General features: G+C 33.4%; 1 protein-coding gene across 1 annotated transcript in view; it reads left to right on the top strand.

Annotated features, from left to right (window-relative positions):
• The first annotated feature begins 968 nt into the window (after window positions 1-968).
• Window positions 969-13,373, top strand: part of FAM227B (family with sequence similarity 227 member B) — a 170,638-nt gene continuing 158,233 nt past the window's right edge. Inside the window, exons 1-5 of the mRNA XM_057722719.1 lie at window positions 969-1,019; window positions 3,357-3,588; window positions 5,224-5,291; window positions 9,883-9,918; window positions 10,386-10,490. Of these exons, the coding sequence (XP_057578702.1) occupies window positions 969-1,019; window positions 3,357-3,588; window positions 5,224-5,291; window positions 9,883-9,918; window positions 10,386-10,490 (492 nt within the window). The remainder of the gene's footprint in view (window positions 1,020-3,356; window positions 3,589-5,223; window positions 5,292-9,882; window positions 9,919-10,385; window positions 10,491-13,373) is intronic.

The raw sequence follows: 13,373 nt of genomic DNA, 5'->3' as shown, positions 1-13,373 counted from the left end.
AGAGTATTATATTAGGATATTCTGAATTCCTGTTATTTTTGCTTCTTCTCACTGTTTTTTAATTCTCTAGAAATGATTTTATTATTTTTTAAAATACCTACCCATTTCTTTGCTATTCATCTACTCATTCATTAATTTATGCACATTGCCAGTACTTATTATTTACTAACCATTGGCCAGCCACTACATGAAATTTTGACACTTCAGCAGTGATTACAGTTTCTGTCCTCACAGAGATACAAATCTGCTGTTGTTACCGTAAAGAATCTTCTGAGGGCCCAAGGAAGGCTTCTAGAAAAAGCGACTTTTGATATTTGAAATGAATTAAATAGCCGAAGAATGAATTGGAGGGAGAGGGTTTGGGACAGGGGAGCCTTCCAAGCAGAAGGAAGAATGTGTACACAGTCTCTAAGGCAAAGAATAGCAAGATGTCTCAATTAAAATTAATTTGCCTAATGAAAGAATACATTTTGAACTTACAAGGAAACTACTAACAAAAATGGGATTATTACTTTTTACAGTGAAACATTCAAAGATTTAAATTATTTTCACCAATTCACTACCGTGACTTTTAAAATATTTCATCGGTAAAAAGAGAATGTTACTATATTAGTGTCTCTAAATTTATTGTAGACACCATCCACGATAGCCCCAAATAGCTTGGAACACTTATTAGAATTGGAAATGAGGACATTCAGCAAGATTCATATGGAGCTTTCCTCCAGGAGCAGTGTATGAGAGAGGCCCTTTACAGAATTTGGTTCGGAGGCTCAGAATTTAAACATTGATCTCTGTCCCTTTTCAAAGTGCAAGGACTTCACAAAGTGAATATTTTACAATATCTTACTTACAGCTCTGAACATTAAAACTTAACTCCAGTTTCATAATGTACTTAAATTAGGTATAAGCATCATATAAACAATCTGAATTTATGTTAATGAACAATATTTTTTTTACTTCATCAGAAAATGCAAGAACCTCCAAAGAGCATTGAAGAATTCTTAAAGCTTCAAAACTTGGTAAGTTGAATATCCTATTTTATGGGAGTTTCACTATGGTGCACATATCAGTCCTCTTCCTTCAGGAAAAAAATAACAATTCTTTTTGATTGCCTATAGAATTACTCTGTCAGTTTGAAAAGAAATTGTTGAGAGTTTGATTAGAATTACAACAGGCTTTTGAAATTACTTCTAGAAACTTAATACTTTTAAAAAAATACATTCTAAAATTATGTAATGTTAAAGCTGTAAAGACTTTAAGTGCCACCACTCATCTATCTACCTCCTTAAATGTAATTCTTTAAATTTCAAAATTACCTATATATTTTTTTCGATTATGACTAAGGTAGTCATTTTAGAGAATTAAAAGAAAGAGATAAGCACTGAAATGGATAATCATCCTAATTTTATCATTTATAGGTTAATCATGTATATCTCACTATTTAAAGTAGAGAAAACATAATCTAATCGGGCTGGTAGAATTTCAGGATACTTTATTCACCTGATAGTATAATTCAATATCTTGAACAAGAATCATGATTCCTCAAGTCTGTCATAAAGGATACATTTTCATAAACCTTTGTGCATATTGTAAAATCTGTTCAAATTCATTTCCATTTCGGCATCTCCCCACTTTCCCCAAATCCATTTCCATTTTAGCCTCTCCCCACTTTTTCAACTTCCCTAACAATAGCAACAGATGACCCATAACATATACGGACTATGTTTTCAAATGAGGCTGTCATTCTAACTTGACAGTGTTTGTCTCCAGGGACTGCATCTTGTGATCATATCTTATTTTTCTGAAATCTTTGTACTTTGACACATAACATCCATATTTTAATGCTGGAAAATTCCCCAGGTGGTTATGTGTTTTGTTTAACGTGTACATTTGTAGGATTTGGGAGACAACACTTATGTATCTAAATAATATTCTCTTTTTCCAAAATGGCAGGGGGGACCTAGATCCTGCTGGGAAAGTTTTCCAGCATTTAAAACTGGGTGTTATTCATGGAACCTGTTATCACTGGAGAATACAGTGGGTTTAGGAAGCTTTTAAAGGAAGAAAAATGGAAGGAGAATAGACCAAGGCAGGTTTAAAATTTCTGATCTGCAGACTTCAGATTTATTCCTGTTTAAGCTAAATTCCCAGAATATCTTACCCATATTCCTCTTAAAGAGTTTCATCCTGTGAAAGTTCCTACTATTCCAGAAAGCATTCTCTTATTCACAGATCTTTATGTCAGCTATCTTTCTTTGTTTTGGTATTAAACAATTCGATTAAAAGATAATCTGTGTTTAGATTTGCAAATATTAATGTTGTGATTCCTCTTTCCTTCCCTTCATTTCCCTTTCTTTTCTTCCCTTTCCTTCTTCTCCTTCCCTTCCTAAACATTGCAGTCCTAAAGCCATTTGGGGGCCAAAGCAAGGCAGCACCCACATTTGCAGAGGGAGGGGAATGTGCTGTGGCCACCCAGAGCCGGCTTTCTGAATTCAGTCACCGTGGGGAAGGTATCCATGTGACTCCACAGTTTTCGGGGTCCAAGGGGGTGAGAATGGTATTCACATGTGGCCAGGGTTGGGGAGGTGGTTCAGGGAAATGTGGAGCTAGGCTGTGGCCTGGTATGGGAAGTCAGAGCCTCAGCAGGATGAGAAGGGCATCCACATAGTGAAGAGTCTGGCAGTGGATAGGAGAGATTGGTTACCTGAAAAGATTGATCAAATAAGTACATGTATTTAAGATTATGGCACCTAGGTTTCTCACTGTTGGAGATGGTAATTATAACATGGAAAGAGAGGAAACTAGAATATTTGGAACTGGAATTAGAGTTATCAGTATGAACTCGTGGTTTTAATTACATAGAGGTCAAGACTAAGGACCTATCATAGATGCAAGGGGACTAAAGACATATGATGCTTAAATGCAATGTGTGATACTGAACTAGATCCTTTTACTGTAAAGAGCATTTTTGATTTAGTTGATGAAACTTGAGTAAATGGATTAGAGAATTAGATAGGAACAATATAACAAGTCCAATTTCCTTATTCTGATGGTTATAGTTTGGTTATGTAGGAGAATGTTTTTGTTTTTAGGAAATAAATGCTAAAGTATTCAAGGATAATGGGGGCATCAGTCAAGTAAGCAACTTATTTTCAAATGATTCAGAAAAAAACGTTTTTGTAAAGCATTTGGAACTGCTAAAGTTTATGTTTTTTCACAAATTAAAAAAAATACATTTAATAGAAAATAATGCTGTAGAATAAAACCTCAATTTCAACTTATTGATTTTTGAATTCTTCTATTTAAATTCATTTTAAAAAAACGATTTAAGTTGTACTGTCTCACATTTTTTGCAGGATCATTGGCCAAAGGAAATCTATTCTGGGGATAATGATAAGTTGTTATACACTCTGAAGGAAATAAAAGAAGATAGTTCATTTACTTCAATTTATACACATCTGTGGGGAAATGTCCCGCGAGTACATGATGCCGCAATGGCCATGGAGTCAAGATTAGCAGAGTGTTCACTTCTTTTGAAAAACCATGCCTCTGAAATATTTGAGTGGAACAGAATAATGTCCAGGACAAGTAAGTCTTATTTTTTACATGCGTAAAGTGATTGTCATTTGTGTGGATGTGTCTATCTCTGTGTGTGTGTATTCTCATAAAGAATGAAACCTTAAGGTATAAAATATCTAAAAGCATAAACATAAATTTATTATATTTTAAAACCTGTTCATTTCAAAATGGTCCAATATGGATTTTTAGTTGAACATGAAGATTTGGATTCAAAGAAAGTATTGCTAGCACAAAGCCTGAAACTGTTCTGAACTTTGAGCTGGAGTAGAGGTAACCAAATATCAGGGAAACAGAGTTGCATCAACTAATATTGGTACCAGAGACAAGCAAGTCAGCAAGAGTCATGATATAAAAACAGTTAGATCTACAAGCCAAAGCAAAAGGAGTGAGACTTTACCTGTATGAGCTAAGTTAGCTTGTGGGAAGTACTTAGCATTCACTGTTGGATAACTGCAGACTGAGTGAAAAGCATATCTGTAAGTAATGATACATTTTACTACTTTTCAGTATTTATCTAATCTTTATCTAGTTGTATTTATTAACACTTTCAGAATAGTTTTAGATACTAATGGTGATTCTTATCTTATTCTTTATTTAATGGGCAAACTTGTCTTATATAAGTCTTAAGAATGATATTGGTTGTACTTATAAAGTATTTTGTGTGTATTAAATAAATATAATAGTTATATTATTTAGCTATTTAATATCCTTTTTTGGACCTTGAGTTTTCAAAATCTGAGAATGTGTTTAAATACAACTCTATTAAATTCACTACTGATACAATTTTCTTATTGAATTTTTAATTTTAATTATTAAAAATATTTTTGAAATTATACAAGCTACGTATATATAGCCATGTGAAAGAGCATACATGTACACTTTTAAAAAATAATTTTTTATGTATTTGTTGTCTTTAATATGTAAAGATTGGAGCTTAGACTCAAGTCTAGGTTATCTGACATCAAAGTCCCCCTTAGTCTTTCACTGGGCCATGTTCCAAATTACTATACTATATTGAATTTAAGGTGACCGTGTACTAAAGACATATTAGTTGGCCCTGAAAGGTGTTCAGGGTGGAGAGCTGATATGAGGCACTCTGTGCTCTGGGAAAATCTGGCAGAACAGGTCTTCGGATAGTTAGATGTTTTCAGGAGCCGATTTTATGAGCCCAATTCTTGTATCCCCTCATATCTAGAAAAACACTACAGTCCTTCACGGTGATGACTGCTCCTCGTGACTAGCGGAAACCTTCTGCTGAAAAATATGTGCTCGATGCATGTACTCCCCCTTCACCAAAATCACATATATACTGACCTTCCCCACTGCCTCTTTGGAGCAATTTCTCAGAGCTATTTGGGATACTGTCTCCCAGGCTTTAGTCCTCATTTTGCCCCAAAGAAAACTTAACTTGCAAAAAAAAAAAAAAAAGACATATTAGTTGGAATGTGACATTTCTAAAGAGCAAAAGTAAACAGGAGATATAATTATCCAACTAAGGCTGCGTGTGTCTAGCATTATGCTTATCAAAATAGCTAGTTGATCTCATTGAATAGTTTTATATATAATTTGCTTAAAGTATTTAAATTTCTTCTGTTTTAAAGGATATTTATATATTGTATGATTTGAATTCTCATTTTTTTAAAGGTTCTCATGGAAAATTGGAACGATATAAGGCATTTCTAAGAAAGTACCATAAGCAAAAGAAGATAATGGTATAGTATCTTTTTTCATCTTCCTTGAAAAATTACATTTTCACAGAAAATATAATCGCTGTAATTTCATAGATAAGCACTGATAACATTAAAAAATTTCCTTTTAGTCTTTTATCATCTATCTATCCCTGTGTTTTTAAAATAGTTGGACTCATTTTTTTCCTTTACACACTCAGTATGAATGTTGACATTTTCACAGTACTACAGGTTATTTGAAGACTTATATTTCATCCTCTGGTTATTTAAAAATTTATAACATCTTACACTAAAGGATGCAGGTCCCATATCAGTCTTTTCCTTCAGGAAAAAAAAAATCAATTTTTTTGTTGCCTATAAAATTACTTTGTTAATTTTTTTTTTTTTTTTTTTTTTTTTGGCGCACAGGCTTAGTTGCTCCGTGGCATGTGGGATCTTCCTGGAGCAGGGATCGAACCCATGTCCTCTGCATTGGCAGGCGGATTCTCAACCACTGCACCACCTAGGAAGCCCCTTTGTTAATTTTTAAAAAAAATCTCTTTGAGGGTTTGATTAGAATTATAATAGGATTTTGACTTACCTTGAGAAACTTAGTCCTTTTCAAAAATACATTCTAAAATTAAAGCTGTAAAGACTTTAAGTGCCACCACTCTTCCATCCACCTCCTTAATTGTTTTTTAAAATTTCAAAATTGGTTTTTATGTTTTTTTTTCCTGATTATGACTAAGGTAGTCATTTTAGAAATTAAAGAGATAAGCACTAAAAAGGCAAGCATCCTAATTTTATCATTTATAAATAAATTGCATATATCTCACTATTGTCATTTTTGTTTTTCTTTTAAATTTTTAAAATTCATTTATTAAATCTCTATTTCTAATTCATTAAATGTTTTATAGAATTTTCATCATAAAATATCCTTCTACATCATTTTAAAAATAAACTAATGTCATAACCCTTTCGTTGGACATTTAGATTAGTTTTCATTATTCATTATTATTTACAAAGGTGCTGTGAACATATTTGGAGCCAAAAATTACGCTTATACATGATTATTTTCTTAAGATAGATTTCAGAAGTGGAACCAATGGGAAAAATGTGGAAATCTAAGTGTTTTGATACATAATGCCAAATTGTTTTCTAGAAAGGTGGCACCAATTTATGTTCGTAACAATAGAGTTTGTGAGTGATCCCTTACCCATCCCCTTGTCAGCATTTAATATTACATTTTTTAATGTTTGCAAATTGATAAGTATAAATGTCATCAATTGCATACATTTTTCACTAATGAAGTTGATTTTGAGGTTCTTATTAGCTTTTGTGTTTCTATTATTTTGAATTGCCTATTTATGAACTTTGGCTATTTTTACCTGTTCTTTTATTTCTAAGAGCTGTTTATGCTTTAAAACTATTAACCCTTCTCAGTAACATGTTATACATACTTATATTACTTTCTTTGTTGCCTTTTAACCCAAAAGTATCTTTTCACTATATAGAATTTTATATTTTCATGAATTTATAATTTTTATTGAAATTCTCTGCCTTTAGTGTCATAATATTAAGAAAGTTTTCTTCATTACAAGACCATACATATATTCTGCTGCATTCTCTTGTATCATTCTTACAGATTTATTTTTTGTGTTTAACTCCAGTGTTTTTTTGTGTAAGGAAGTAAAGCATAAGGATCTTATTTTAGGTCTATCAGTAAATTTTGTGCTTTTTTAAAATTTATTTTTATTGAGGTAACATTGGTTTATAACATTATGTAAGTTTCATGCGTACAACATTATATTTCTACTTCTGTATACCCTACACCATGCTCACCACCAAAATACAGATTCCGTCTGTCACCACACAGTTGCTCTCCTTTACACATTTAGCCCTCCCCACTACCCTTCCCCTCTGGTAACTTCTCTGTTCTCTTTATCTGTGTTAATTTTTTGTTTGGTTTGGCTTGTTCATTTTTTTGTTGTTGTTTTTTAGATTCCACATATACTCATATGAAAATGTGTGGTTTTCTCCATATAAGTTCTACACATTCCCTGTTAAATTTATTCCTAGGTATCTTACATTTTTATTACTAATGTCCATGAGATTATTTTTCCATTATGTTATTAAATGGGTTATTGTTGGAAATTATTATTGGTATATGGGAAATTATATATTGGAAATTATTATTGGTATAGGTATATTATTAAACAATGTTAACAGTTTCTCCTATTGTCATTGACTCAAAAGAAAGCTAGTACTGTGCTGTTAGGTACAACTTTAAATGCTTAGATAGCTGTTTTTTTCAGGTTAAAGAAATTTACATTTATTCCAAGTTTATTAAAGATATTTGGGTGTGGATATAGATGTAGATTAAATATAGATTAGATTTGACTATAGATATCACTGTGCACAAAAACTAAAAAAATCTTCATTGGTTGAAATGGAGAGGAAAATAATCCACTGTGATGATAGCAAAAGCTACTTTAAGCCTTTCATCTGCGAATGTGGCAGATTACATTATTAACAGCTTTTCAGAAGTTGAACCATTCTTGTATTAGGATATATTTTTTAATGCATTACTGGATTGGTTTGCTATTTGGGTTTTACATCTGTGTTTGATAAGATATGATTATCTTTTTAGCTTTTGGTATCAAAATTATACAGACTTCAGAAAATAAGTTACTTAGTTTTATCTCTTTAGCCTATAGATAGTTTGTTGACTATAGGGATATCATTCGTTCTTGACGTTTGGCAAAAGTTGCTTGTGAACTTTTGTTGATTTTATTTATATTTTGCATAGGGAATAGGTAGGTTGGTAGAAAAGCTGTCTGGAAGTTAACAGGTTCCATAAATACCAACTTGGGTAGATTGTCAAAAAATAATATTCAGTGAAAAAAAGCAAGTAACCAAATAATATATCATTCCTTCAGAATTTGAAAACATACTAAAAGTCTCTCTCTCTCTCTGTCTCGCTATGTGTGTGTGTGTGTGTGTGTGTGTGTGTGTGTATATAAATGGAATTGAGGGGATGCAAACCAAACAAACGATAGTGACTATCTCAAGTACGGGAACACACGGGTAGAACTAGAGATCATGGTAAAAGGGGATCTAAATTTCATATTTTATTGTATATAAACTTCATATTTTATCTTAAATAGTCTTAAGCAAATACTGAAATGTCAATAGTAATCCATTCTAGGTTGTGGAAACACAGGAACACTGGTAGTTACATTATTCATTGTGATTTCTGTATTAATTTTCAAAAGAATTTCAAAAATTCTAATGAATTTTATCAGATGACTTTTTAGGATTTATTGAAATGTCCTTTAGATGAATTATACTAACAAAAGTTTTAATAATAATTTTTATTGTTAAATAAATGTTTTATTGGGTTTTTATCAGGATTTTAACATGTATTATTTATATTTTTGTGATATCTTTTCCAGGTTGTATGACCAAGAACTAGTTTTGTGTTATTACTCTGTTCCTTGAAAACTTCCAGTGTTTCTTTGCTTCCTGCAGAGTAAAGCCAGGACTTTGAGATTAACATTAACATCTTTCTAAATCTGACACTGTCTTTATTGACTAATTATATCTGTAGCTCTCAAGCACACAGCCTTCTTTCTTATAACTGATCTTACCTTCCTTCTCTTTTTTGTCCCTTTGCACATTTTTTAAAAAATGCCAATAATGTGATCCTCTTTCATTTAGCAATCTGTAATCATCCTTTCAAATTGGCTTCGTATGTCATCTGTTAAATAATATATGTATGTGTGTAATGTGTGTATGTGTGTAAAATTTGCCTGTAAGCTTATGTATTTTGGGAAGAGGTTGGTATATGGAAACTAATAAGCAATATATTAACATGTCTAGATCATCAAAAACTAATTTATACAGAAGGCTTCTTGTTCTCTGTGTAAAGTAGCATGGTGGACATGAAGATGTGCCTCCCAGATTCCCCTTCAAGGAAGGACCTGTTGCCCCAACTGCTTAGAGTGTTGTTAGGGCACATCCTTCAGCTGTCAGCCCTTTCAGGGATTGCCTCTCACAGAGAGGGCTTCCTCTCCCAAGGAAATGACCATTCTGGAGCCACTCACATACAACGACTAATAAAGTTGGAAACAGAAAGGCCTGGCTGTTTCAAGCCAGGGCAGAACAACTACTGCAGGTCCTTTCAGTTCTAGAGCTCTGCTTAGGGTCAAGGCTGCTAGATTTGCATTGTAGCTGACTTCTCCATCTTCCCTCTCCTCTTGCCTTCCATAGATATTGGTCCCAAAGGCACTCCCAGTAAACATTCCAAACACTAAATTCCACTTCAGTCTGTTTCCCAGTGAGCCCAAACTGCAATAAGTATTTTGTTTATATTTCTATTATAGCCCTTGTCTCTTTGTGTTTTGTGTGTGTATTTGATTCCCCTCTTGCCCTCTGACTAACTTGAAGTCAAGGAATATCTTTGTATTCCCAGCATGTAATACAGCAACAGCATTCCAGGCCTCAGTAAGAGATACACACACACACACACACACACACACACACACACACACACACACTCACACATGTTAACTGAACAAAGTATAAAAATTCTTAAATTTAGAATTTTAAAGATTTTATTTTAAATGTTTTCCAGCTTTCAGATGAAATGGAGACAAAGAAGGATATAGAGGTATTTAAAATTTCTGTTTTATGAGATTATATATCGAAAGTATTATGTGGGGCTGAAAGAATATTTACAATAATATAGATATAGCTATAAATATAGATAGGGGCCCCAGGAGAGAGAGTCGGAAACAAATACAGAAGCTTTCTTTTTCTGCCTAGTCCATTTCTTTATGTGTAGTCTAGCTAAAATTCTTGGTAATTTGAGTTATGTCAATACTAGTTCTGAAGTAATTGTTTTTACTTTTAGATTTGGCATATGAATATGCCAGGGCTCTTAAGTTCATAAAAACAGATAATATGAAGATTTTTCTTTGGTGGGATAAATATATTTCACTTATTCTTAGTAAAAATATGTAAAATAATTGTTAATGAATGATAGTTAAATATTTATCTGTCTTCTGTAGTCATATGAGACTACTAGACTGAAAAGAAGGAAGTAATTCCTGTTGTGTGATATTTCCCTCACTCTAGGGTTGCAACTTCCCAGGATTCAGAACAAATGAGCTTACTCAACTACCCAGACATTTGAATGCTGAACGAATTTATCTTTTTATTTTAAAAGCCCACAACTTTGATGTATGTAAACATTATTTTATTTTTATTATAGATTCTGTGTTACTACCTCAGGATTCTTATGTTGCTAGTGTGCATTGGCTTGGCATGTGACTGTAACAGGTGTTTTCCCCTCCCTCTTTCTACTCTATCAGCTCAGGATATGTTAGCCTGCTCATTCTGATCCTAAAATAATTTATGAGAGCCCTTCCCCACAACCCTTCCTTTTAAACCTCCAAGTGACTGGGAAATTTTTAAGAAATATCCCTGCAGAGTAGCCAATTGATGAAAAACTACAAGCCTAGGAAGGTAACTAGATCATTGGACACTGATTGCCAGGGATAAGACAAGCGTTGAGTGGTTACTGGTATTGATTTCCCACCCACTTAAATATTAAGCAGTCACCTAAAAAGGTTTCTGTTTCCTGGGGACTTGAACAATGCTCCTTGTACCTCCAGGCAGATTCTTCTCACACAGTGCTCTGAGATGGGCTTGGCCCCTAGTAGGCCCTCTTCCCATCCCTCACCCCCAGACTTCCTGTGGCTCTTTATTTCTCAACACAAAATCCCTGTTTTCGCTGCTACTCTAGTCCTCTGTAGTCTATTAGAAGGAGTATAATCAACCATTAAACTTGGGTGAATCAGATCCAACCATTATTTTCTCCGCATTTTTGACTCTCTTCAAGGTTAAAGAGAGTGCATCACTTTAGTGTTCCATCTTCAAGAGACAGTATTCCAAGAAATAATCTTTCCAACCTGACTTGGGTCTCCTGTTTGCCCCTTAGTTAGGGAACCACAGAGCACCTCAGTTGAAAACTCCACCTAAAATGATTCAGTAATGACATTCTCTCTTATTTTCCATGCTAATACAGATGTTTTTCAATCCTCTTTTATATTTTATGGGATTTGGGTGAGAGGGAAGGCTTAGTTGGCCCTCTTGATCATCTGATTCCATAATTTTTTAGAGAAAACTTGTAGATGGTAGTTTGTTACGCCTGTATCATGAGCATATTTGTTGCTTCCTCTGACTATATTTTCCAAAGTTTCCTCAGGGAAAAGGTTTTATGTTGTAAAAAGAAATTAATACAGATTATTGTTGAAATAGTCTTATGAATGTTCTAGACAATATAATCTTTTTTTTAACTCTCACATTCTGTGTTCCAAAGTGGGGCTATATTTTAACTACGGATGCATGTACACCTAACATAAATCACAAGTCAGTCATGTAAACAAGGCATAGAAGTACAGCTATGAGAAATATTTTGTGTGGTTAGCTTGGAGGACACTGGCATTATTGAAAGAAGTAGGAAAGTGAGGAGTGTAAACAGATGTGGGTTTGGGGGAAGGGGTTCACAGGATATGACAAGCAGCTGGGTTTAGGATATTTTGAGTTTGTGTACCAATGGTATATCTAGGCATAGATAACCAGTGTTTTGTTAATACCCCTCCCTGATTTCAAAAAGGAATTTAAATTGGCATGGTGGAGCATGCACACTGCAATGGCATTGAAATAGATGATGACATTAAAGTGGAGAGAAAATAAGTGTAGGAAAATAGTATCAGAGGGAAGGTTATTGCATAGAAATGCTTACCATAACATCCCAAGAGACTGAACTTTATGGATCTGAAACTGGGAAGGAGAAGGTTAAAGGGTTACTGTTATATACTTGAAAGTGAGGGAATCCATGGAATTGACTGGATTCATGTAACCCCATCGAAATACATTCCTGCACATACAGTCATAGTTGAAGTTTCTTGATAAGGTGTAAATTATCCCCTGTACCACCCAGAACAGAATCTTGGCTACAGATGATGCTCAGTAAAAATTTTATTGAATTGAGTAGAAGTGGCCTATATTTTGAGAAAGCTGAGCTACAAACATACAGATATACACAAACAGAAATTCAAGAAAACATTAGAAGTAGTTTTATCCAACCTAGAATCAATATTAGGAGAAAAAGTTCCAAGTCAGATAATGTATAAGTTTTAAGGTGTGTTTGCATTTACTTGAATCAAAAAAGTATCACAAAAGGTAGAGGGTGATGGAGGAAAGTACTATTTAACTTCTTAAGCTGGGTTTGGGGTTTTGGGGCCAATTTCCATTTTTGGTTGTTTTGATTAAATACTGATATAGTTTAAAGAATTTGGAATTTTCCCGAAAAAGAATGTTGGTGATACTAAACATAGCCAAAGCTTAGAATAGAAGCAATCATGCAGTGAGTTTTCACTAAAAAGCACATTTGCTTGAAATTTGCAAATAATTTCAACAAAAAATATTGAGATTTTTCTCCTGTATTTTAATTTTCTACTTTTTTCTTTATGTACTTCTCATATGCTTTTTATAATTAAGAAATACTAAATAAGTTAAAGCTGTTACCAATGTACTCTATACTTAGTGGCCTGTGAAAGAGAAGTGCCCCCACAGAATGCATAAATAATCTCCTTGATATAAAAGTTTGCACAGTATCTTTTTTGTAGACTTGTACTTGAGGAACAGAAATTCATACCTATGGATTTCATTAAAAGAAATCTTGAACTCTACTGAATCTGGCATTTAAAAAGTTTTAGTGAGTAAGATGAAATGACTATTGAGTGTACCTATTTAAACCAAGACTTAGAGTCTCTAGGAGTCATGGTAAATTAACTTCATGTGCCAATTTTAACGAATTGCCTAGAGAGAACACTATCTTTAGATAGGGTCTAGACTTATAATGGGGCCCATTGGAATCCCATGATTGTTTACACCTGTCTTCAGCATAAAAGGGTAATTGTAGCATGTGTCTTAGATTTTTGCTTTTCCTAGTCTAGCCTACACTGCCATTTCAATGACTGCTAACCAAATGTGATTATTAAGCATATGAAATATGCCCAGTGTGACTCAGGTGAATTGTTTTTTTAATTGAAGTAT

Source organism: Hippopotamus amphibius, chromosome 2 (genome assembly GCF_030028045.1).
Source record: "Hippopotamus amphibius kiboko isolate mHipAmp2 chromosome 2, mHipAmp2.hap2, whole genome shotgun sequence".
Lineage (NCBI taxonomy): Eukaryota > Metazoa > Chordata > Mammalia > Artiodactyla > Hippopotamidae > Hippopotamus > Hippopotamus amphibius.
The sequence above is the reverse complement of the archived record's forward strand: the minus strand, read 5'-3'. Positions and strand labels throughout refer to the sequence as shown.